Source organism: Rhinopithecus bieti, unplaced genomic scaffold (genome assembly GCF_001698545.2).
Source record: "Rhinopithecus bieti isolate Rb0 unplaced genomic scaffold, ASM169854v2 scaffold_32105, whole genome shotgun sequence".
NCBI lineage: Eukaryota > Metazoa > Chordata > Mammalia > Primates > Cercopithecidae > Rhinopithecus > Rhinopithecus bieti.
In genome coordinates, this window is record NW_016814250.1 from 778,590 (window position 1) to 804,036 (window position 25,447).

Genomic DNA, 25,447 nt, shown 5'->3' on the forward strand with positions numbered 1-25,447 from the left:
AAAAAAAAAAAAAAAAAAAAGCCCCACTTGGTTTTCATATCAAGACTCAGAAAATTCCTAAAAAGCCAATTACTGGTATTGGCAATGGGGAGGAGCTTCCCAGCACTTACACTTTTTGTTTAATTGAAATACATTTAAAATTTCCTAACAACTTGGTTCCATTACCGTTTTTTTCAGGTACAGAGCAGTTGCCTCCTGGAGTCGTGTTCAGGGAATTGGGATTCCTTTGGTAACTGCCATTGAAATTGTCTCCATCTGGATCCTGTCCTTCATCCTGGCCATTCCTGAAGCGATTGGCTTCGTCATGGTACCCTTTGAATATAGGGGTGAACAGCATAAAACCTGTATGCTTAATGCTACGTCAAAATTCATGGAGGTACTAAACATTTAAAATGAATTAACTGGGGAAGGGAGGAGGTCCTCCGTTAGACTTCACCATCTTGAGACTTGACATCACCACAATGCCAAGTGTGGTTTATTCTGTCAAATATTCCTCAGTTGCATGAAAAGTAGTTAAACCTGTGTCTAGATTCTTGAATAGAACAGTTATTTTGGCTTTCACTCTTGTATTGTACCACAATGGTAGACACATCTGTTATTCTGCACCAAACCACTAAGAATACCAAAGCAAATTTACTAAGAAAGAGGGACTAGGGGTGTGTGTGTGTGTGTGTGTGTGTGTGTGTGTGTGTGTACATATGCTATTTGTTTTTGTAATAATGAATACAACACAACAATTTCCATCTGGAAGACATACTGATGTTTATCTTATGTCACTTAGGGAGAAGCATATTTCTCACATTCTTTAAAGATGAATTTACTAATTCAAAGTAGAGAGTAGTACTTACATGTACTTATATTAGAATGGTTTCTATGTCTAATATACAAATAATATAAAATTGTAGAACTTTTAAAAGAATATTTTGGTTTAACAAATTCAGTTGTTTTTTTTTTTAATACACCTGACCATATTAATGTTTTCTGAAAAGCTTAATCACATGACTGTTTTGGGAAACCTATTTAAAATGCATCTTTTCTTTGCAAAACTAGTTACATGTGGACTGAGGAGGAAAACCAAAGGGATAACTATTTCTCTTAAATCAGCATAATTTAGTGCTTTGATGTAAGTTTCATGTAGCTCACATTCCACATGTAATTATTTACAGACATCTCAAGGTATGCTTTCCCAAATTGGAAAATTCACAGAATTCGTGGTTTTACAGTTGACCAGTTATTCTGCTTGGAAATTCTTGTTTTAAAATTAAAAGTGCTCATGAAAACTGCCAAACTAACAACTTAAAATTGAAGTTTCTTATTGGGTCAGTCTTCAAAGTGAAAAACAAAGCAGACAGTAGGAGATTGTCAGAATTTGGGCAGTGTGAATAAGCAATCTAGATATTCCAGACGCCAACATTAGAGAAAAGAGGTTCACTATAAGAAGAAGCTTACTAATCCTTAGAGCCGGACAAAATGAAATGGGCTGTTTCTTAAAGATGTAGTCTCCTTTCTAGACATGTTCAAGTAAAGGGTAGCCACCCTTCAGGCATGGGTGGGCTAGACGGTTGTAGTAAACGGTATGAGTTGAACAGATAATTTTTTAGAGTTCATTCCAAGTCTGAAGTCCTGTTCTTTTTTTCTAAATTTATTTCCCCTCTTTTTTCTATTCTTGCTCTTCAACTTTACCCTAGACTGATGAGAGGCCCCTCTCTACCCATGTGGATGACATCAGTTCCAAAGAGATGCATTACCCGTTTCTCTGTGGGCCTTTGCCATGGAGGGGGCAGGGGACTCCACTCAGCCCTCTCAAGGGTCAGCCTCCAGACCCTCTGCAGCTGCTTCTGGGTCATTCATACCCAGTCAGCAAGTGCACCAGGAAAAAGAGGATACAAAAGAAGGGAGAACGGGTGCTCAAAGGACTGTTCGTGTTGCACTTCAAAAAAAGAGAGAGAGAGAGAGTGCTTCTGACTTTTTATAAGTTCAGGACTGAAATCTTCCTACAGTGTGTTGGGAACAGGGAAATGTTTGTGTAAGCAGTTTAGAATAAACCAACTCCTTTGGGAGTTTGCATTTAACCTGAGGATAGAATTCAGGGATCTGTGAACTTGGTTGGAAAAGAAACAACATGTTTATTTTCACTAACTTCTAACTGAATTTATCATTTCCTTCCATTATGAATGTACCCAACAAATCACCATAGTGTTTAACAGTATCATGACTTTTTCAGTAATAAAAATAGCAGACATTTTCATACCATGTAACACTTGTGTAATCTCAAAATATTATTTATGCTCATCAGAACTTCAATACTTCAACGGTTCGGTAGTTATTAGAACCATCATTAGGTTTGTTATTTGTGAATAAACACAATATTACTATATCAAAATTTAATTTCTAATATTTTGATAGCTGTGCTTTAATGTAATTGGTTTCCATTGCAATCTTATGTATTTTATTTTATGCATGTAAAAGTATTATTCTCAGAAGGGATTATAGTCTTTACCAGACTTCCAAAAGGGTCTGTGGCATAAAAATAGTCAAGAACTCCTCCCCCAAATTTTTTGTCTTTGGGAACCATTTTAGATTATTTTAATAGACATGTTATAAATGCAGCCCACTTAGCCTCTTTCTATATTCAGAAACTGTCGCATTTTTTACAGAGCAGCGTGATTTTTTTTTTTTTACTGTGGGAACTGCATTGTCCTTAGTAAATTAACAATCTGAAGAAGCATTATAAGGAAAGAAAAAGCATTTCTTCCCAAGTTGGTGATTAATTTCATGGGAAGAAGAATTTAGATATCATTTTTCATTTTCCATTTTTATAGGGTATTAAGTTTTCTTCTTTAAGCAGACATAAAACTGAATAACCTTAGTATTTATAAATCCCACCCAGTTAGATAATACCAGATATGGCCCAGTTGAGATATGCTGCCTCAATCATTTCCAGGTGGTAAGTATTAAAGGAGGGAGAAGAGTATAGTTATTGATGTTCAAAGTGGCTGGCTTTGAGGTCACATAGCAGGCATACCAGGCAGAGGGTTAAACCCTATTAACCAAAGCTATACAGACAAGCCATTCATAACCTTCACTGTTTCAGGTTAAATACACTTTCACCACAATAGTCAAAAGTAAAGCAGGTGCTAACAAAATGTTGAGGTTCATCAAGAAATAAAAATAAACATATATATTCTTTTGTCTCAAAATCATGTTTTATGAGCTTTATTTTTATTGATTAGGGCGCTTCCATTGTGTAGTTGAAACCTTCCATCTATGAAAAGTATCCTTGTCAAGATAATTTTTGTAAGTGCAGTTTCTTTTTGTGTTGTTTAAAGCCAGGATAATTTCTGAAGTTTCCAATTTAATTGAATTTTGAGGACCACTCCCAAATCCATTACTGCAACACGAGAGCATGATTTTAAAGACGTTTGGCTGGGCGCAGTGGCTCAAGCCTGTAATCCCAGCACTTTGGGAGGCCGAGACGGGCGGATCACAAACAAGGTCAGGAGATCGAGACCATCCTGGCTAACACGGTGAAACCCCGTCTCTACTAAAAAAACACAAAAAACTAGCCAGGCGAGGTGGCGGGCGCCTGTAGTCCCAGCTACTCGGGAGGCTGAGGCAGGAGAATGGCGTAAACCCGGGAGGCGGAGCTTGCAGTGAGCTGGGATCCGGCCACTGCACTCCAGCCTGGGCGACAGAATGAGACTCTGTATAAAAAAAAAAAAAAAAAAGACATATCTGCAAGTTTAAAGACCTTAAAGCTACCAGAGGCACAGCACAGTTAATTGACATGACTCTGCTCCTCTTTTCTCTCTTTTTTTTTTTTTTTTTCACTTTGAAGTTCTACCAAGATGTAAAGGACTGGTGGCTCTTTGGGTTCTATTTCTGTATGCCCTTGGTGTGCACTGCGATCTTCTACACCCTCATGACTTGTGAGATGTTGAACAGAAGGAATGGCAGCTTGAGAATTGCCCTCAGTGAACATCTTAAGCAGGTAAATTCCATAACATCATGAAAATCTGGCCAGGACTGGTTAGTCCTTGACAGCAGCAGGCCTGCAAATACCATCTTTAGTAGAATTAGCCTGATTTCCTAAAATAAAAATACTATCTTGTAACTGTTTTCTTTATGGTAATAGTGTTAGAAATTTCTTTTGTAAAATGGGAAGCCTGCTTGTGAAACAAGTGGTCCTGAAGGCTGGGCCCAGAGAGAGAAGAATTATCCCTCTATTTTGCCAAGAGTGTACTGAGCATGTGTGTATGTGAGTTCATGCATTGAATTGGGCTTAGAACTGTACCAGGACACAAAGAAGCATATGACTTTCTCCCCATGCAGATTTACAGTCTCATTGTAGAAATAAAATATGCATGCAAAACAACTTGAAAATAGAATCACAGGTGTGGTAAAAGTAGCCTGTGCTATGGAAAGCCAGGAAGGGTATGAGACAGAGTCATGGGGAAGCTGTTCATGGATGAGGGGGATTGAACCACACTTGGAGGCTAAATGGGATTTGATGGGGAAGAAGTTGACAGAAAGCATTTCAGGTGGAAGAACAGGAGTCTAGTTAGAATGTGGAATAGGAACCATGCATTTGGGGAATGGGAAAAAGGAGATGAACCTCTCCAGAGCAATGTCTAATGTGAGACTTATGCTAGGAAATGGGATCATGTACATTAGAAGAGGTAAAATGTTGGAAGACCCAAAGTTCTAGAAGGAATTTGAACATATCAACAGGAGGCTAATGTTGGTTCCTCCTGGGTGAAATTAGAACAGAAAAAGCTGTGGGCTTTCAAGGGCAAAACTAGACTCATACTTGGCTCTCTGACCTTGGGCAAATTGCTTAATCTCTCTGAACATCTAGTTTCTCATAATATGTATATAATAATACATCCTGGGGATTACCTGAGACATGTAAGATGCCTAACAGCACCCAGCGCCTACTAGGTATTAAACAAATGTTAATTTACATTAATTCTAAGAGTAAACCTAGGACTTCAGGTAAGTTCTCTGTTACAACAGAAAAGTATATAATGATGGTCAACTACACCAAAAGTTAATGTAAGTTGTTGATGGAGTCTGTAAATCTGTCCTATATAATTACCATGTGCAAGCATCATTCCTCATCAGCAACTCTTTTGAACTACTATACTGATTTTTCTGAGCTTCAGCTTTTCATCTGTAAATTGAGCATAATATTTGAATCAATAGTATTATGAGAATCAAAAGGATGAATGTGTATGCATGTACTTTATAAAATCTAACATGCCATACAAATGTTAGCTATTATCTTTCATTGACATTTAGCAGGAAGATTACATTGAGAAACCTTAGTATGACTTTGCTCAGGTATGCAAGTTTCAAATACTCCAGTTGCTTAATATGTTTACAATTATTTCCTTTCATCCTTGGAATGGAGGTAGTTAGAATGGGTTTGTGAAAAACAGTGTTTTAAAATAGAGATTTTTACATTCATGCCATGATTGAGACTGTTTAAGCTATGAGTGGTATTTGCTGTGGAAATAATTAAATAAGGTTTAGGAACAATTGTCATATGCTGTTTCATGTTTACATAGCATTTTTTAAGTTTTTAAAGTGCATGTCCATTTCCATGTCTTTTTCTTATTTGATTCCTCCAAGCACCCTGTGAGATTGGTAGGATATATATTCTTTATTATACAGGTGATTAAGAGGTTTGCTCAACTGAATGGAGATTAGAACCCAAGATTTTGCCCTCATGCAGTTAAAGTTCCTTCTGGTGCCCCTCAAAGCTGTAGCAAATCCTAAGAACAGAAGAGCAAGGGTAGCTGGAGGTCCTGCAGATGGGACTGTGGGAGAACCAGCATAGAGCACAAAGCCTTGCCATCTTGACTAATACACTGGGGGGCTCATAGTTTTGCTTCTTACTTGGTTGTCTCTAATTTCTCCTCATCGTAATGATGACAGTTTTATCAATCAGGGGTTGTGTTTAGATGCTGAGAACACAAAACCCAAAATAACAGTTGACCAAGAAGGAGTTTATCTTTCTCCCATAGCAAAAAGTTCAGACATCAAGATTTAGTGGTCAAGCCAACTTAGAGGCCAGGTATCTACTGTTTTGCTGACCTTTCCTTCAGTCTGAGAAGACAGTAGCAGCAGCTCTACTTTTATATCTGATTTCCAAGCAGCAAGAGGGGAAGAACAGAAAACAACATATCGTGGGTGTGCATCAAAGGAGTGTCCCTATACTTCTCAGTAGCTCTTCCAGAAACCCATGCAATGGTTTCTATTTCATCTAGTGGGTCAAAACTGTGCCAAGTGGGCATGTAGATAATTAGGCCAGGTTCCCCAGCTGCCTTAACAAATCAAGACCTGAGTGGTGGTAAAGAAGACAGGAGACTGGATATTGGTTAAGCAAATATCAGACTATCAGGGCAGTGTACTAATTACTACCTTTTAAAAGCGTTATCCTCTTTGAATATGCACTCAAGAAAGGTAACCTCTCCCCTAATACACTGCTTTTCTATTTTTCTGGGTACACTGTCTTTCTGGACACACAAAATGACCCTTTAAAAAGAGCCCCATTCCTGAAGATTTGAATATTTTATTTCTTCCCTCAATCATTACTCCGAAGCCATATCCCAGCTAGCCCAATGACTATGAGAGGTTAAAGAACTCCCAATTCTTTGAGCTAGATTAGCGAGTTATCAAAACTGCCCCAGAATATTTTTGAATGGCTCAGCCAATCATGTGAGTTTATTATAGGCTTCCCAGACTTAATGTTATATGTTTCAGGTTGAGCCAGCATTACCCTTCCAGGCGCTGTTTTTAATCGGTTTTATTTGGACATTAGCTGATCCCAGTTACAGACAAATTGCATTTTGTGTTCCTAGTCAGGAACACAAATGCATGAAATATAATACTCAAATAATGTACGCCAATGAATAGTTGCAGATAATTCCTAATTTATAGTTTTTCTGATCCTGAGCAGACTCAAAGGCATGCAAACCTTCCATGAAGTCAGTCCAAGGTCAGCATGTTCCAGATTTTCTAGTCCTCACTGCTGGTAATACTTTACCCTCATCCTTCTGCTTGCAAACAAGATATAATATTTTTATATGTCATTAAGAAACTGCATGTCATTAAGAAAAGAATTTAAAGAGCAAAAAATCCCAATAGTAACTGTGTTCAAGATCAGCAAAAGGAAAAAACATAGTGCTATGACTTTTCCTTTTCTGCTCCCTACTCCTATTTTGTTTTCCCAAGGTCTTTGTTGATTTTTTTGTCCATGCATTATAATGTGATGTTCAGTCTCCTTGCCTGCCGTGCCATCATTAATGCTAATTAGTTACCTGTTATTAAGAGCCATTAGCTAACCCTTTCCCCCATGCAGTCACACCCCACCCCCTTACACACACACACAGGCAGACTCAGCCACCTACACACACACAGCCGCAGACTCAGCTGGCTCACCTCCAGCCAGTTTCCACCTCTTTCCTGGCATATAACCTCTGTCCTGGCCCTAATAACCAACCTGAGGTCCCCATCCTTCCTGGAAGCTGCCCAGAAGCATCATTAACAATTCCTTGGTTAGAACGCTGACCTCAGAATCTTGAAGAGGTAGAGACACTGTAAGCCAGGCTGTTCTCCTGGCTCTTCTTTGAATTATTCTTTCCCTGTTGTCTGCTACTTCCTGGTACTGTAGTTCTTGCATCTAGTATAAAAACACTAAATTCGTTGTCCTTTTTTTTTCTCACTTTCCTTTAGCGTCGAGAGGTGGCAAAAACAGTTTTCTGCTTGGTTGTAATTTTTGCTCTTTGCTGGTTCCCTCTTCATTTAAGCCGTATATTGAAGAAAACCGTGTATAATGAGATGGACAAGAATCGATGTGAATTACTTAGGTACGATCCTATGTATTCGCTAGAAAATTGGAGTTTCTCAGATTTTCATTTATAATACTTTTACAAAACCAGCTACGCTACATGCCCATTAGCCCTGAAAATTAAAAGTGCAAAGCTGATTTTTTTTCTTTAGCTGACATAGCCTATAACTGATCCCAAAATTTGTGCAAGCCACGTCTGTTATCTTGCCACTCCCCTCCTGAGGCTCTGCATAAGGGTTTGAGCTAACCAAGTAGTGATGTATCTGTAACTGTCCTGCAAAACTGAAACTGCCATTTAAACAGGCACTTTTTACAAAATTCTAACTGCCACCCACAAGAAATGGCTTCTGGGCAAGAAAAATGCTTATTCTAGGAATAAATGCTAGTTAGCAGATTTTAAAACAATATTTTCTAATTATTCTACACCATTTTCTTTTGCTGTAGTTTCTTGCTGCTCATGGATTACATCGGTATTAACTTGGCAACCATGAATTCATGTATAAACCCCATAGCTCTGTATTTTGTGAGCAAGAAATTTAAAATTGTTTCCAGGTAAGATGATTTTTCAAGTATTTTTTAAATACAACAAAATGAGTATATTAAACAGTCAACAGACACAGCCAAAATCAGCTGTACTCCTTTTTAGCAGTGAAGTGAAAATCATGTTTTATTACCCAGAAAGAGAGTCAGATTGTCGGCATAACAGAAAAGCGGTTCCTATTTAGACAACCACAGACAAAGAGGTTAAAATCAAAAGGACTAAATTACATGCCAGTTTAGAACCGTCCTTTTAGAGAGAAATGTTTCAATGTATGCTCCCGGCCCATAAGACCTATTCATACCTTACATTGTCTTAGACTTGAACCAAAGTCTCGACAAAATATAAACTCTATTGTTAAGAAAGCTCTCACTGATTAGACCATCCTGGCCAACATGGTGAAACCCTGCCTCTACTAAAAATACAAAAATTAGCCTGGCGTGGTGGCAGGCGCCTATAGTCCCCGCTACTCGGGGGGCTGAGGCAGGAGAATGGCGTGAACCCGGGAGGCGGAGCTTGCAGTGAACCGAGATCGCGCCACTGCACTCCAGCCTGGACGACAGAGCAAGACTCTGTCTCAGAAAAAAAAAAAAAAAGAAAGCTCTCATTAAATGCTATTTAATTGTGTACTTAGTAATAGAATCTTCAAGGAAAGTAAATGCTTATTGCTGTGGGAATCTGAACAAACATAATTTTATTCAAAATCAGTTTCCTTCTGCTTTCAAACCTCCAGCCAGCTCAGCCACCCACGTCCTTCAGAAGCTCTAAGCTTGTCTTATTGATGTGTCATTTTCTGGTTCCTGAAATGATTTTAGCATAGGCTTAATCCTCACTGGATTTTGTTATCTTGGACCAGGCTGTTTAACTTTAGTTTACAGTACATATGAGGCAGAGTAGGGTAGAGGTCAAGAATGCAGGCTCTGGAAGCAAAGAGCCGCGATGGACATCACAGCCCTGCACTTGCTAACTGTCTACCCCAGGTCTGGTTAGTGCCTCTCCTGCTTTTTCAGTTTTCTCACCTATAAAATTGGATAATCACAGTATCTGTCTCCTAAGAAGGGTAATATATGTAAAATGCTTGAAATAATAAGTGCTCAATATGAGTTGATTACTATTAGGGACAGAGTAGAGAGGAAAAACACATGGCGCTCTGTGTGCATGGCACTCACAGTCTAAACAGAGCAGACATATATTAACCAAGGAACCACACGAACAGATGAAACTCGGTATGGAAGTTTGCAGCCATATTTCTGAGGTCTTCTTGGAAATGTTTGCCCCTCACAAAACACTCTGCCCAAAATGGACTGACTAAACATGCAGGTTAAAACTAGTCCATTATATAAGCTGAAATTAATTATTACTTACTCATTAACTTACATATTCATTGGGGAAGGGAAAATCAAGGTAAAAATTATCAGAAATGAATCCCACTTTTGATGAATCTTCCTAAAAGGCAGCATACCCAAAAGAAAGAGCCCAAATCTAGAGAGTCCTGGGTTCTAATTCCAGTTCTGCCTCTCATTATCCTCTCTGGACCTCACTGTCCTCATTCATAAAATGGGGGAATAGCATAAAATGGGGGAACATTCAAGGTTGTTGTGAGGATCTGATGAGGTACCTGGTGCAGAGAGCCACACAGGTGGTGCACACTGAAGAAATACTAGGACCCCCCGCTGGCCCAGCCCTACCCATGCCTGCCTCAAGCTGTGGAGAGCCCTCCCTCTCGCCAGCACTGCCTTCCCTTTCTCTTGCACTTGGTAGTAAAATGAGACACAAGGGTTCTATTTCTCTGCACTGGAATGGATAGTATAACTCCTGCCTGGTGATAACAGGCTCTCCACTCTAGGTTACTGTCAAGGTTCACTTCCCTCCAGTGTGAATGGACATTTGCCCCTCCTTAGTGTGGCGCAAGGCTGCTGTGTTTGGCTGGGAATGGGCTGGTAGGCTTGCCTTACTTCGAGTCTGTTGCTTCCCCCAGTCATGCCTCTGCTGCTGCTGTTACCAGTCCAAAAGTCTGATGACCTCGGTCCCCATGAACGGAACAAGCATCCAGTGGAAGAACCACGATCAAAACAACCACAACACAGACCGGAGCAGCCACAAGGACAGCATGAACTGACCACCCTGCGAAGCACTCCTCGGCACTCCCATAATCCTCTCGGAGAAAAAAATCACAAGGCAACTGTGACTCCGGAAATCTCTTCTCTGATCCTTCTTCCTTAACTCACTCTCACACCCAAGAAGAAATGCTTTCCAGAACCGCAAGGGTAGACCAGTTTAGCCACCCATGACATCTACGAATCGTACTTCTTTAATTAATCTGATTTGCATATTCCGCGTATTGTATTCAGCACTAAAACATGGTGGGAGCTGGGAGAGAATGAAGACTGTTCAATGAAACCAGAAGGATATTTACTACTTTTGCATGAAAATAGAGCTTTCAAGTACATGGCTAGCTTTTATGGCAGTTCTGGTGAATGTTCAATGGGAACTGGTCACCATGCAACTATAGAGATTATGACAAGATTTTCTACTTTTTTTAACTGATTTTTTGTCCTTCAGCCAAACACAATATGGGCTCAAGTCACTTTTATTTGAAATGTCATTTGGTGCCAGTATTTTTTAACTGCATAATAGCCTAACATGACTATTTGAACTTATTTACACATAGTTTGCAAAAAAAAAAAAAGACGAAAATAGTATTCAGGTGAGCAATTAGGTTAGTATTTTCCATGTCACTGTTTATTTTTTTAAAACACAAATTCTAAAGCTACAACAAATACTACAGGCCCTTAAAGCACAGTCTGATTTTACATTTGGCAGTTTAATAGATGTTACTCAATTTTTTTTAAACTGTATTTTCTTTTTTAAATGGTGTTTGATTACAAGAGATCTTGAGCATGTTTTGTATGTTAAATTCAAAAGTAATGCTTCAATCAGATAGTTCTTTTTCACAAGTTCAATCTGTTTTTCATGTAAATTTTGTATGAAACATCAATGTCAAGTACCAAAATTTTAATGTGTGTGTCATTAACTCTACCTGAGACCTTCAGTGCACTGTATATAGAAGTCTAAAGCACACCTAGGAGGAAAAGATTGAATTTTTCAGATGATTTGGAAATTTTCATTCAGGTTTTGTATTAGTGACATATATATGTATATACATATCACCTCCTATTCTCTTAATTTTTCTTAAAATGTTAACTGGCAGTAAGCCTTTTTTGGTCATTCCCTTTTCCATACAGGAAACATAATTTTGAAGTGGCCAGATGAGTTTATCACGTCAGTGAAAATAATTACCCCAACTGCCACCAGAACTTAACGATTCTTCACTTCTCGGGGTTTTCAGTATGAACCTAAATCCCTACCCCAACGTCTCCCTCCCACACTGCCACCATTTCAAAGGGCCCACAGTGACTTTTGCCGGGCATTTTCCCAGATGTTTACAGACTGTGAAGTACAGCAGAAAATCTTTTACTAGTGTGTGTGTATATATATAAACAATTGTAAATTTCTTTTAGCCCATTTTTCTAGACTGTCTCTGTGGAATGTATTGTGTGTGTGATATATGCGTGTGTGTGATGGTATGTATGGATTTAATCTAATCTAATAATTGTGCCCCGCAGTTGTGCCAAAGTGCATAGTCTGAGTAAAATCTAGGTGACTGTTCATCATGACAACCTGCCTCAGTCCATTTTAACCTGTAACAATCTTCTGCATTCATAAATCTTGTAACCATGTTACCATTACAAATGGGATAGAAGAGGCAGTGGGAAAGCGGATGAGCTGTGGACTAGCAATATAGGGTTTTGTTTGGTTGGTTGGTTTGATAAAGCAGTATTTGGAGTCGTATTGTTTCCTGTGCTGGAGCAAAAGTCATTAAACTTTGAAGTATTATATTGTTCTTATCCTCAACTCAATGTGGTGATGAAATTGCCAGGTTGTCTGATGTTTCTTTCAGACTTCACCAGACAGATTGCTGACAATAAATTAGGTAAGATAATTTGTTGGGCCGTATTTTAGGACAGGCATAGATAAAATAACATCAGGTTCCAGTTGCTTGAATTGCAAGGCTGAGAAGTACTGCCCCTTTGTGTGTTAGCAGTCAAATCTATTATTCCACTGGCACATCATATGCAGTGATATATGCCTATAATATAAGCCATAGGTTCACACCATTTTGTTTAGACAATTATCTTTCTTTCAAGATGCCTTGTTTCTTTCACATGAAAAGAATGCATTTTATAAATTCAGAAAGTCATAGATTTCTGAAGGCTTCGATGTGCATTTTATTTATGGACTAGTAAGTAATTGTAGTTTACTAGTAGGAATATTTCCAATTTCTACCTTTACGACATCTTTTCAACAAGTAACTTTGTAGAAATGAGCCAGAAGCCAAGGCCCTGAGTTGGCAGTGGCCCGTAAGTATAAAAGTTTACAGAAACCTTGCAAGTGTCTCTTCATTTTTACATAGTTTTCCGTAGAAAATGTTTGTCACATAATGCCTGTTGCAAACCTCTCCTTAGTAATATCCTGGAAAGCAATTTACTATCAAACAGGTACTTCCTACTTCTATTCTCAACCAACCTATTTTGTTGTACTGAGCGTTTAATTCCGTCATTCATTCCTTCATTTACCTTTCCAGTAAGTTTAATTGGGCTTCTACTATGCACCAGGCATTCTTCCAGATATTGGGGACATAGTAAACAAAACAGGCAAAGTCCCTGATCCCAAGGAGCTTGCATTCTAGGCAATAAACAATTACAGTCAATAAGCAATATGTCAGGTAGATACCTGGAGGAAGAGATTCATATATATCCACCTGTTTATTTGACATCCACAGTTGGATGGCTAGTACACCATCATATATCCGAAATGAAGCTCCTGATACCTTCCAGCCTGCACTGCCTAATATTCCTCTGCTCAGTTATAGACAGTCACATTTTTTAGGAGTTGTTCAGGATAAAAACTTTGAAGTCATTGCTCATTCCTTTTCCTCACACCTTACAGCCAACATATCCATAAGTCCTGAAAGCCCTGTCTTCAGAATATATCCAGAACCTGACTAGTTCTCTGTCTCTGCCTCTACCTCCCTACTCTGAGCACCATCTTCTCTTGCCAGGATAACCACAATAGGCTCCTGACATGCCTACTCATTTCCAGCCTTGTAAACAGCTGTATTCCAGTTGGAGCCAGTCTCCCCTCTCCCATAAGTGATTAGGTTAGGCGAGGCTGACCAGCATCCTCTGGGAGTTTCTCAGTAAGAACTAAGTCAGAAAGAGCTATTTTCCTACTAAAGCAGGGCTGGGAGGTTGTGAGCCTGGGCGTGGCTGGACACTGTGGTTGAGCATTATTAAGAAAGTCAATCTAGAGTGTCATGAAGATGAAGAAGAGCATTAAAGTCCCCAGTTCTAGCTCTCCTTGATGCTTTCTCATGGCTTCAGTAAACAAACCAACACATTTACCTTTTCACCTACACTAGTTAAATCTGGTTTTCTTTTGCTTACAATACACACATTGTAAGACCATCTCATGTAAGTTATCTTGAGTCATCTTTTGTTGTTGTTAATAGACTTTATGTTTTTTAGAGCTGTTCTAGGTTTACAGAAAAATTGATCCAAAATTACAGAAAATTCCTACATGCCCTCCTTTCTCCCCCTTCTCCACACAGTTTCCCCCTATTTTTTACACCTTGTATTAATGTGGCACATTTGTCACAGTAAAAGAACCAATGCAATATTATTAACTAAAGATTATAGTTTACATTAAGGTTCACTCTGTGCTCGACATTCTATGGGTTTGAGCAAATGTATAATGTTACATATCCACCATTACGGTATCATTCAGAAGAGTCCCACTGCCCTAAAAATTCCTGTGCTGCATCATTTCATCCATCCCTCCATCCCCCTCTTGATTTATCTGTTCACTCAACACAGATGCCATGAACAACCATCATATTACATTGTGCTAATAGCTGGGAACAGGAAATTAGATGAATAAATAAATAAATGCACTGACGAGCTTTGTGGTGACTCAACAGACGTCGGCATAGGGGCTGGTAAAGGCACAAAGGAAAGAGTAGTCAAAATTCTTTTAACTTCAGTTGGTGAACACCAGCAGACAAGTATGAGGGCCTTTGCTTCCACCTCTCTCATTTTACTTTGCATGAATGTTATGTCACCTCTAGGAGAAAGGCACAAGAATAAGCAATATAGTATTGTCTCTACATTCTGAGTTTTTATGAGGTCAGTAAATACATATTATTTTCCATTCAAAAGTAATTTAAAATTATTAAAATAATGAAACACAATTCCTAGATATAATTAGGAAATACCTGAGACAAATGTCAATCTTTGACTAGTCTATTACCTCTATTGTTGTTCTTATGAGTATTACTAGTCCATGAGATAACATGGAAAACCTTCTATGTGTAGAGTGAAGGAAACGTACTGCCAGCCTTCCCAAACCACTCCAAGCTCAGGATTCTGAGTCTTCTATTTCTTTATTTGTAAAATAATACAGTACAGCCCTGTATTTATTGATTTTACTCCATACTTCAAAGCAAAGTTAAATCAGAGCACAAGTTCACCATATGCAGTTGAATGTTTCTGAAATTCCAATGAGGTCTTCACAATGAAAACCCAGTGGTTTGTTTGTTTGTTTGTTTGTTTTTTAATAATCCTACATTTGAAAAAGTGTCTGCCATACTTTTCTCTAAATAGTAACAAAGACAAACCAGTGTCTATATTTGGTCAGCACTGACATACTTCGACTTTTTTGTTTCTAAAACTGAAAGGGGACAGACTTGTGTTCCCAGAATCAGGAAAGAATCAATGATTGAAAATAGCATTGTAACTGCAAAACTGGGCTTTCCCTATGAGGCATGCTAGAATGGTTCACTTTTGATTTGATGAAGCCAGAACGCATTATATCTCCTAGTTTCCGAAGCTGTTAGCATCAATATTAGTCTAGATTCTATCAGCTATATTTCTTTGGGGGTGGTAATGAATTAGGAACAGCAATGCCAATCCTAGTTAGAATCAGAAGAGTCATGGAATCTTCCTAGAGGAATATAGAGAATTCCACAATTTTTTCTCCTTTAGTCGTAAACCGCAGGACCTTTATCTTCCATTTAGTTCATTTAAATGGAACTGGTCATCTTTTACTTGAATTTGATTCTGTGAAGGTGGATGCAATTGTATACTTGATGTTGTGTGATAGATTTGTCCCAGGTGGGAGTAATGACCCTGCGCAGTCTGCATACTACTACATTGTCAGCCAAATCACAGGCCCAAGGCACCTCCAGAGCACAGCTCTGACTCACTCCTTTTTTTTTTTTTTTTTGTGGGGTGGGTGGTTTGTTTTGTTCTGTTTTGAGACAGTATCTCACTCTATTGCACAGGTTGGAGTGGAGTGGTGCAACCTCAGCTCACTGCAGCCTCGACCTCCTGGGCTCAAGCAATCCTCCCATCTCAGTTTCCCCAGTAGCTGGCACTACAGACACATGTCACCATACCTCGCTATTTTTTGTATTTTTAGTAGAGATGGGGTTTCACCATGTTTCCCAGGGAGGTTTCAAACTCCTGGTCTCAAGAAATCCACCTGCCTCAGCCTCCCAAAGGGCTGGGATTACAGGCGTGAGCCAACCCACTCAGCCTCTTACTCACTCCATTTGTGCATGCTTTTTTCAGAATAATTCCATTTCTCCATGAACTATAGCTCTCTATTTCTCTCAGAGTATGACTTTTAGGGTTAACTTCAGTTAAGTGCTTGTGCTTTTAAAATATCCTAAAGTGAGAATATCGAAGTGTGAGCAGGTAAAGGGAATACATTTGTGCCTAATGAAACATTAATGTCACAGGTCCAACTTTTTCTCTGTGTTATGAAACCTGATAGGGTTAGGCCTGGATTGCTGTCCCTCACTCTTAGTCACAATTCCATTGGGACAAATGGAATTCTGCTGACCAACTTAGATCTAGCAAGCAGGGCCAACCCCTGGAGATGGGGGTAGAAGGGTGACTTCCCAAAGAAAGGAGAATTGGCCAGATGCAGTGGCTCATGCCTGTAATCCCAACATTTTGGGAAGCCAAGGTGGGTGGATCACCTGAGGTCAAGAGTTCAAGACCAGCCTGGCCAACATGGCTAAACCCCATCTCCACTAAAATTACAAAAGTTAGCCAAGCATGGTGGCAGGTGCCTGTAATCCCAGTTACTCGGGAGGCTGAGGGAGGAGAATTGGTTGAACCCAGGAGGTGGAGATTGCAGTGAGCCGAGATCACTGCACTGCACTCCATCCTGGGTGATAGAGCAAGACTCTGTCTCCAAAAAAAAAAAAAGAAAGAAAGGAGACTTGTCTATATATCTTGCTACTCCTTATTTCAGCTCCTTTTTGACATATTCAGTTCATTCAATTGTTATTAGTTTTTAAAAATAATTTTCCCTTTCAAATTATAAAAAGAATATATCAAATATGTCAACAATGTCTTTAAAACTCTTACAGAACAATAATTAATGAACAATCCATGTATATATGGAGGGAAACTCTATACATGGTGATATGGTTTGGCTCTGTGTCCTCACCCATATCTCATCTTGTAGCTCCTATAATTCCTACACGTTGTGGGAGAGACCCAGTGGGAGATGACTGAATCATGGGGGCAGGTCTTTCCCATGCTATTCTCATGACAGTGAATAAGTCTCATGAGATTTGATGGTTTTTAAAAGGGGAGTTTCCCTCCACAAGCTCTCTTCTCTTGTCTGCTGCCATGTGAGACATGCCTTTCACCTTCTGCCATGATTGTGAGGCCTTCCCAGTCACATAAAACTGTAAGTCCAATAAACCTCTTTCTTTTGTAAATTACCCAGTCTCAGGTATGTTTTTATTAACAGCTTGAAAATGGACTAATACATATGGGGATATATATCTTACTTATCCAGTCCTAAACAAGACAGTGCTGTACATCATTGTCAAGTCTCCAGGGGGATTTGCATGATTTCTCTGGGAGATGTAAGCAGGACTGCTGCTGAATCATAAGGTTTGTGCATAGTTAATATCACCAATTGCAGCCAGGATGTCTCCAGAATGGCCACACTAGTCCTGGATTGATCCATCATTTAAGAGTTCAGCAGCTCCAGATGCCATGCAATTGCCCCACTTTACGTTGGAACCACCACAATGCAGAAGCATACACCGTTAGGGACACGTAAGCAGACACTGTCAAAGACCAGTCCAGACCCCCTTGCATCCATTTTACCAGCTCTCTTCACTCATCTCCAGCTCTAATGTTTTGGGAGTTTTTTGTGGGATTTTGTTTGTGTCTTGCTCTTTTGTCCAGGCTGGAGTGCAGTGGTGTGATCACAGCTCACTATGGCCTTGACTTCCTGGGCTCAAGAAATCCTCCCACCCCAGCCTCCTGAGTAGCTGGGACTACAGGTGTGTGCCACCACACCTGACTTTTTTTTATTTTTTTTTTACTTTTTGTTTTCAGTAGAGCGGGGGTCTCGCTATGTTACCCAGGCTGGTCTCAAACTCCTGGGCTCAAGTGATCCTTCTGCCTCTGTCCCACAAAGTGCTAGGATTACAGGCATCAGCCACCATTCGCAGTCTCAGCTTCAGTGTTTCTACTGCTTAATATTTACATCTGCAACATTCGGTGGCTCGCCCTTGGACACTGGAGCCTGCCTAGACTGTAAGAAGAAGAACTGCCTGGGAATTGTATGTCCTCCTCCACCCCCACCACGACCTATAGCCAATGACTTACTGGTGTGGACTTACACCAGCTCTTGTATCTCAAGGTGGGGTAAACACCTCGCACCCTGGAGATCAGGCTGAGTCTGGGACTTCACCTGACATCTCAACTTTACTTAGCTTCTCTCTTTCCTTCCCACGGCCTACTTCTTCCACTCCCCTACTAATTTCCTCTGGAAGCTGTGCCTTAACAAACCACTTACACCCAAATCCTTGGTTCAAATTCAGCTTCAGGAAGAATCTGAGCAAAGACACACATTTCTATTTCACTACTGAACATAAATGACAAATTCCAGACATTGATCATGTTAGATTCTTCAGCATACTAAATTTGGGCTCCTATTTAAAACTACTCTTTCACTTTCTTTACTGGGCCATCTTAGTATAATATACTAAAATCTCTCTCCTAATTGACAATCCAAGCTTCCTCCCCCACAGTTGCAGTCCCAGCTGCTGTCAAAGAGCATGGCTTTTCTGTGGGACAGTTACATCGACCCCTGTAGGAGCTCCATTTCAGACTCTCGGCGGGGATGGCTGTTAGGCGTTTCTGTGTCTCCAAATGTTACTCATGCCAGAAGCCAGCTGCAATTGCCCTTTAGAGAACATGCCCCTCTCAAGTAACTGTCGCATGAACATTTGAGTCATTTATGAAGCTGCAAACCAATAAGAGAAGTAACAAGATTAAGTCAGGGCGGGTGGGAAAGTGCAGGCAGCAAGCACACACTTGTGAGTGTGCAAGGAGTGTGACTGTGAGAACACTCGGGAACTCGGGCGGCAGCCAGAGGAAACAGCAGGGGTGAAGGAAAGGTGTATGTATATTCAAGAAAAAAACAACCTCAGCATTTTTAGGACAGAAGAATTGATGCCAGTGAAAGGAAAAAATTGTGTAGGGATGAAAATAAAAAGATATTTGATGGATGAAGTTCCCAGAGAAGGTGAGATGGAGAGGAAATGGCAGCCTCTCAGCCCAGGAAGAATGTTCTTCACTGATGATCAAAAGTGCCTGTGTCTCCTGCCATAGGATTTCCTATGAGTTCCATGCCCTCTGTCTGCATGTCAGGCTTAAGGATAAAGGCCTATTTGTGCCATACATAGAAAAGTGCCTGTATTAAGCCATTCTCGCATTGCTATAAAGATACCTGAGACAGGGTAATTTATAAAGAAAAGAGGTTTAATTGCCTCCTGGTTCTGCAGGCTTTACAGGAGAGGACATGGTGCTGGCATCTGCTCAGCTTCTAGGGAGGCTTTGGGAGGGTGGAAGGTGGAGAGGGAGCAGGCATGTCACATGGCAAAAGCAGGGGCAAGGGAGAGAGAGTAGGGGGAAGGCGCCACACACTTTTAAACATTAAATCAGATTGTGAGAACTCACTATCATGAAAACAGCACCAAGCCTTGAGGGATCTGTCTCCATGTACGAAACACCTCTCACCAGGTCTCACTTCCAACATCGGTGATATGGTTTGGCTGTCTCCCCACCCAAATCTCATCCTGAACTGTAGCTCCCATAATCCCCACTTGTCATGGGAGGGACCTGGTGGGAGGTAATTGAATCATGGGGGCAGGGTTTTCCCAGGTTATTCTCTTGATAGTGAATAAGTCTCACAAGATCTGATGGTTGTATAAAGGGCAGTTCCCCTGCACATGCCCTCTTGCCTACCACCATGTAAGATGTGCCTCTGCTCCTCCTTTGCCTTCTGCCATGATTGTGAGGCCTCCTCAGCCATGTGGAACTCTCAGTCCATTAAACCTCTTTTTCTTTATAAATTACCCAGTCTCAGGTTTTCTTCATAACAGTATGAAAATGAACTAATACAATAAATTGGTACCAGTAGAGTGGGGTACTGCTATAAGAATACCCGAAAATGTGGAAGCGACTTTGGAGCCGGGTAACTGGCAGAGGCTGGAACAGTTTGGAGGGCTCAGAAGAAGACAGAAAAATGTGGGAAAGTTTGGAACTTCCTAGAGACTTGGAGGGCTCAGAAGACAAGAAGATGTGGGAAAGTTTGGAACTTCCTAGAGATTTGTTGAATGGCTTTGACAAAAATGCTGGTAGTGATATGGACAATAAAGTCCTGGCTGAGTTGGTCTCAGATGGAGATGAGGAACTTATTGGGAACTGGAGCAAAGGTGACTCTTGCTATGTTTTGGCAAAGAGACTGGCAGCATTTTGCCCCTGCCCTAGGGATCTGTGGAACTTTGAACTTGAGAGAGATGATTTAGGGTATCTGGTGGAAGAAATTTCTAAGCAGCAAAATGTTCAAGAAGTGACTTGGGTGCTACCAAATGCATTCAGTTTTATGTATTCACAAAGATATGGTTTGGAATTGGAACTTGTGTTAAAAGGGAAGCAGAGGATAAAAGTTTGGAAAATTTGCAACCTAATGATGCAATAGGAAAGAAAAACCCATTTTCTGAGGAGAAATTCAAGCCTGCTGCAGAAATTTACATAAGTATCAAGGACCCAAATGTTAATCACCAGGGCAATGGGGAAAATGTCTCCAGGGCATGTCTGAGGTCTTCATGGCTGCCCCTCCCAATACAAGTAGGGAGGCCTAGGAGGAAAAAACGGTTTTGTGTGCTGAGCCTAGGGCCTTGCTGTTTGTGCAGTCTTGGAACTTGATGCCCTGTGTGCCAGCTGTGGATAACAGGGGCCAATGTACAGCTCAGGTCATTGCTTCAGAGGGTTCAAGCCCCAAACCTTGGCAGCTTACACATGGTGTCAGGCCTGCAGGTGAGCAGAAGTCAAGAACTGAGGTTTGAGAACCTCCACCTAGATTTCAGAGGATGTATGGAACCCCTGGATGTTCCAGCAGAGGTGTGCTGCTGGGACAGAGCCCTCATGGAGAACCTCTGCTAGGGCAGTGGGGAAGGGAAATGTGGGGTGGGAGCCCCCACACAGAGTCCTCACTGGAGTACTGCCTAGTGGAGCTGTGAGAAGAGGGCAACTAGCCTCCAGTCCCCAGAATGGTAGATCCACCAACAGTTTGCACTGCGCACCTGGAAAAGCTACAGACATTCAACACCAGCAGCCAGAAGGGGGCTGTACTCTGCAAAGTCACAGCAGCAGAGCTGCCCAACACCATGGGAATCCACCTCTTGCATCAGCATGACCTGGATGTGAGACATGAAGTCAAAGGATATCATTTTGGAGCTTTAAGGTTTGACTGGTCCACCGGATTTTGGACTTAGCCCCTTTGTTTTGGCCAATTTCTCCTGTTTGGAATGAGTGTATTTACCCAATGTCTGTACCCCACTGTATCAAGGAAGTAACTAACTTGCTTTTGATTTTACAGGCTCATAGGCAGAAGGGACTTGCCTTGTCTCAGATGAGACTTTGGACTGTGGACTTTTGAGTTAATGCTGAAATGAGTTAAGACTTTGGGGGACTGTTGAAAAGACATAATTGGTTTTAAAATTTGAGGACATGAGATTTTGGAGGGTCCCAGGGTGAAATGATATGGTTTGGGTCTGTCCCCACCAAAATCTCATCTTGAATTGTAGCTCCCATAATCCCCACATGTCATGGGCAGGACCTGGTGGGAGGTAATTGAGTCATGGGGGCAGGTTTTTCCCTTGCTATTCTCATGATAGTTCATAAGGCTCATGAGATCTGATGGTTTTGTGAAGTGCAGTTCCCCTGCACATGCTCTCTTGCCTGCCACCGTGTAAGATGTGCCTTTGCTCCTCCTTCGCCTTGGGCCATGATTGTGAGGCCTCCCCAGCCATGTGGAACTGTGAGTCCATTCAATCTCTTTTTCTTTATAAATTACCCAGTCTCAGGTATTTCTTCATAGCAGTATGAAAATGGACTAATACAATTAGGAATTACAATTTAACATGAGATTTGGGCACAGACAAATATCCAAACTATATCAGTGCCTTTTTAAATAGTGCCTTATAGGAGCATCCTGGAAAGATAACCATCCAATGCACCAGTATGAATACTTTACCTTGGCCACCATCTAGCCAGGGAACTAGGGGAAGACTCACCTAGGGCTGGAGTCAAAAGGCATCTCAGTCATGCTCAAGGCTATTTTTGGATACCAGTGGGAACATAACTGTGCAGATTTTTTTCTATAAGGAATATTCATTGCTCTGGTGGTCAAATACACACCACACACATAATTTATATTTATATATAATTTTTATGATAATGGTGTTTAAACTTCCTCAGTTTAACAGTTGACTATACACTATATACCCAAGTTAAATCAAAATCTTTTCTTTATATATGTATGTTTTCTTATAGAACCAGTCAGAGAAAATACATTTCCAAGAAGCTGAAGGTGTATACTATCTGCATAACTATCCCTTAATCTTTTATTTGACAGATATGTCCTAATCTCAAAGCTGTTCCACATTAAAGAGTCTTTCTAAGTGTTCCAAATCTATCAGTTAGGGTGGCTGCAGGAGATGAAACCCCAGGGCAGTCTAGCATGCCTATCTTCCACTCCTGTGTATGTCCATGGACAATCTGTAAAATAGTTGATTGTCCCAGCCTGGGCAACATGGCGAAACCCATCTCTACCAAAAAAATATAAAAATTAGCCAGGCGTGGTCACGCATGCCTGTAGTCTCAGCTACTCAGGAGGCTGAGGTTAGAGGACTGCTTGAACCCTGGAGGCAGAGGTTGCAGTGAGTCAAGATCATGCCACTGCACTCCAGCCTAGGTGACAGAGTGAGACCCTGTTTCAAAAAAAAAAATTAGTAGACTGTTTTCTAACTCCTTCCTTCCCCTCCCACACACCTCCACCAAGTGTTAGATTCCAAATATACTTGGGCTCAATATTCACTAGGCAGAAGGGATTCTGAGTTCACTACTTTCTCCACATTGTTCCCCTATTTCTCAGATCCAGTATCATTTTAAATATCCAACAATTACATTAAGAATCACAAAACTCCTTGGACTTGGTTAGGTGGTACAGCCACCCATTTTGGTAATCAGCCCAGAATTTCAGGCCTTTTTGAATCAAAATATAGAAGGATCATGGGAGCTTAATATTCTACTGAACCATGAATTGATTGAGGCAAAATAATGGCATTACCTCTGACCATGCATGGAATGACCATTACCTCTTACCATGCATGGAATTACTCATCATTTCATCAGGTTGTTGCAGAATACTCCAAAGAATATTCTGTGGTTACGCTCATGAACTCTCATCCAGAAATAATGCTGCATGGTATACAATCCTACAAGATTTTGCCTCTGTTGATCACACAGTATGCAACAAGTTAAAGGTGGTTGTCCTGATTTCAGGTCTCTCCTTGGAGTGATCTTATTTGACCCTACAATCTAAACTAGTCACTGAGTCACCCTATCATATCACTCTACTTAAATTCTCTGCATAGGCTGGGCGTGGTGGCTCACACCTGTAATCCCAGCACTTTGGGAGGCCAAGGTGGGTGGATCACAAGGTCAGGAGTTCAAGACCAGCCTAGCCAACATAGTGAAACCCCATCTCTACCAAAAATACAAAAAAAAAAAATTAGCCTGGTGTGGTGACAGGCGCCTGTAGTCCCAGTTACTTGGGAGGCTGAGGCAGAAGAATCGCTTGAACCCAGGAGGCGGAGGTTGTAGTGAGCCAAGATTGTGCCACTGCACTCCAGCCTGGGTGACACAGTGAGACTCGGTCTCAACATTCTCTGCATAGCACATGCTGCATAGCACATGCATAGCACAATATTTTTCTTGCTCATTTAATTGTTTGCCTACTGCTTGTCTCCTTCCACTAGGTAAAGGACCTGTTCTATCTTATTTATTGTGATATTCCCAGTGCCTAGAATAATTCTGGATGTCATGTAGTAAGCCCCCAGTATGTATATGTTAAGTGAACTAAATCAAGGTGTTACAATAGGAAATGGCAAAGGTTGCCTAGAACTTCCATGAGCTACATTTAATGGTCAGAGAAAGCCTCCCTGTGGAGGTGATTTTTTGGGGAAACCTAGATAATGACATTTAGGTAAGAGTATAAGGGTTTGATCATTATGTTGACCTGCAGATTTTAGTTTTCATATGAAACTGTTTTTTAAACAAAGGCCATTATAACTATTCTAAGAATGACCAGAAAAACTGTGAGACTGGCCAAGATTCCAACAGAACAGGTATAGGACCTAGACCTTCAGTGTGGGTTTAAAAGTGATAATAAGAAAAATCATCTTAAATGCCTCTCTAAACATTTTTCTTTTCAGTAATCCAGTGTTTTTTTAATCCCTAAAACCCTATCCACCATTAAGATATGAGAGGAGAAGACAGAGGAAACACCCAGAACAACAAAGTCATCAGTGGAGGATTTCAAAACCATTGATGAAAGAAGTATCTACCAGATTGAGGAGAGGGCACGCACCTGTCCTGAGCAGCAGGAGAGCTTAGCAGGGAGCAAAGTGGATGCTCTTTGCTGGATTCTTTAGAACCCTGCATGGATTCTTTAGGATCTCAATGGTCCCACTCCGGACCCCTAAGATTTAGCCAGTGGAGGAGTTGAATGTGGAGCCAGAAATGAGGCAGAGAAGAGAGATAAGGTAGAAACCTCAAACTGGAGAGTTGTGCCCTGGGTGGAAAAAGGCCCTCAGGCACTGCAATTCTTCTCTGGGACAGGGGGCAGACCACCACATCACGCATAGTGCCTGCTGGCCTAAACCAGCATGGGGGTTTGCAGCAGAGGAGAAAGAAGCATGAGTTGTTAGAGGAGAGTGTATTAGCCATCCTCAAGTTTCCTACACTTTCCCTTGCCCTATAGAAAAGAGCTAGAAGCTCCTACTTGTTCCTAGAGAAAGTCATAGAAGTTAGCCAAGAGTCAGGAGTCTATGATCTCATCTTTGGGTCACTATAGAGAGTGGTGAGATGACACTGAAGGCCTCAAGTTACACAGGGTAGGCCAGAAAGCTAATGGAGGACAAAACTGACATTTTATCAGCAGACACAGTGAGGATAGAAGTCAAGTGAGGTGATCCTCAAGCTGATAAGCAACTTCAGCAAAGTCTCAGGATACAAAATCAATGTGCAAAAATCACAAGCATTCGCCGGGCACGGTGGCTCAAGCCTGTAATCCCAGCACTTTGGGAGGCCGAGACGGGCGGATCACGAGGTCAGGAGATCGAGACCATCCTGGCTAACACAGTGAAACCCCATCTCTACCAAAAATACAAAAACTAGCCGGGCGAGGTGGCGGGCGCCTGTAGTCCCAGCTACTTGGGAGGCTGAGGCAGGAGAATGGCGTAAACCCAGGAGGCGGAGCTTGCAGTGAGCTGAGATCTGGCCACTGCACTCCAGTCCGGGCGACAGAGTGAGACTCCGCCTCAAAAA

At 41.0% G+C, this 25,447-nt stretch overlaps 1 protein-coding gene and 1 long non-coding RNA gene across 3 annotated transcripts in view; one reads left to right on the forward strand and one right to left on the reverse strand.

Moving 5' to 3' along the window:
* The window catches only part of EDNRA (endothelin receptor type A), a 72,251-nt gene extending 59,409 nt beyond the window's left edge, over nucleotides 1-12,842 (forward strand). The window contains exons 4-8 of one of the 2 annotated variants that reach the window (XM_017850075.1): nucleotides 178-376; nucleotides 3,839-3,991; nucleotides 7,741-7,874; nucleotides 8,300-8,407; nucleotides 10,372-12,842. In XM_017850075.1, coding sequence (XP_017705564.1) covers nucleotides 178-376; nucleotides 3,839-3,991; nucleotides 7,741-7,874; nucleotides 8,300-8,407; nucleotides 10,372-10,411 — 634 coding nt within the window. In that variant the 3' untranslated portion in view covers nucleotides 10,412-12,842. Of the gene's footprint in view, nucleotides 1-177; nucleotides 377-1,688; nucleotides 2,242-3,838; nucleotides 3,992-7,740; nucleotides 7,875-8,299; nucleotides 8,408-10,371 lie in introns of those variants that run through there. The other variant, XM_017850076.1, reaches the window with a different exon arrangement.
* The window catches only part of LOC108514050 (uncharacterized), a 78,636-nt gene continuing 53,425 nt past the window's right edge, over nucleotides 237-25,447 (reverse strand). Inside the window, exon 5 of the long non-coding RNA XR_001881092.1 lies at nucleotides 237-312. This is a non-coding gene — a long non-coding RNA (uncharacterized LOC108514050). The remainder of the gene's footprint in view (nucleotides 313-25,447) is intronic.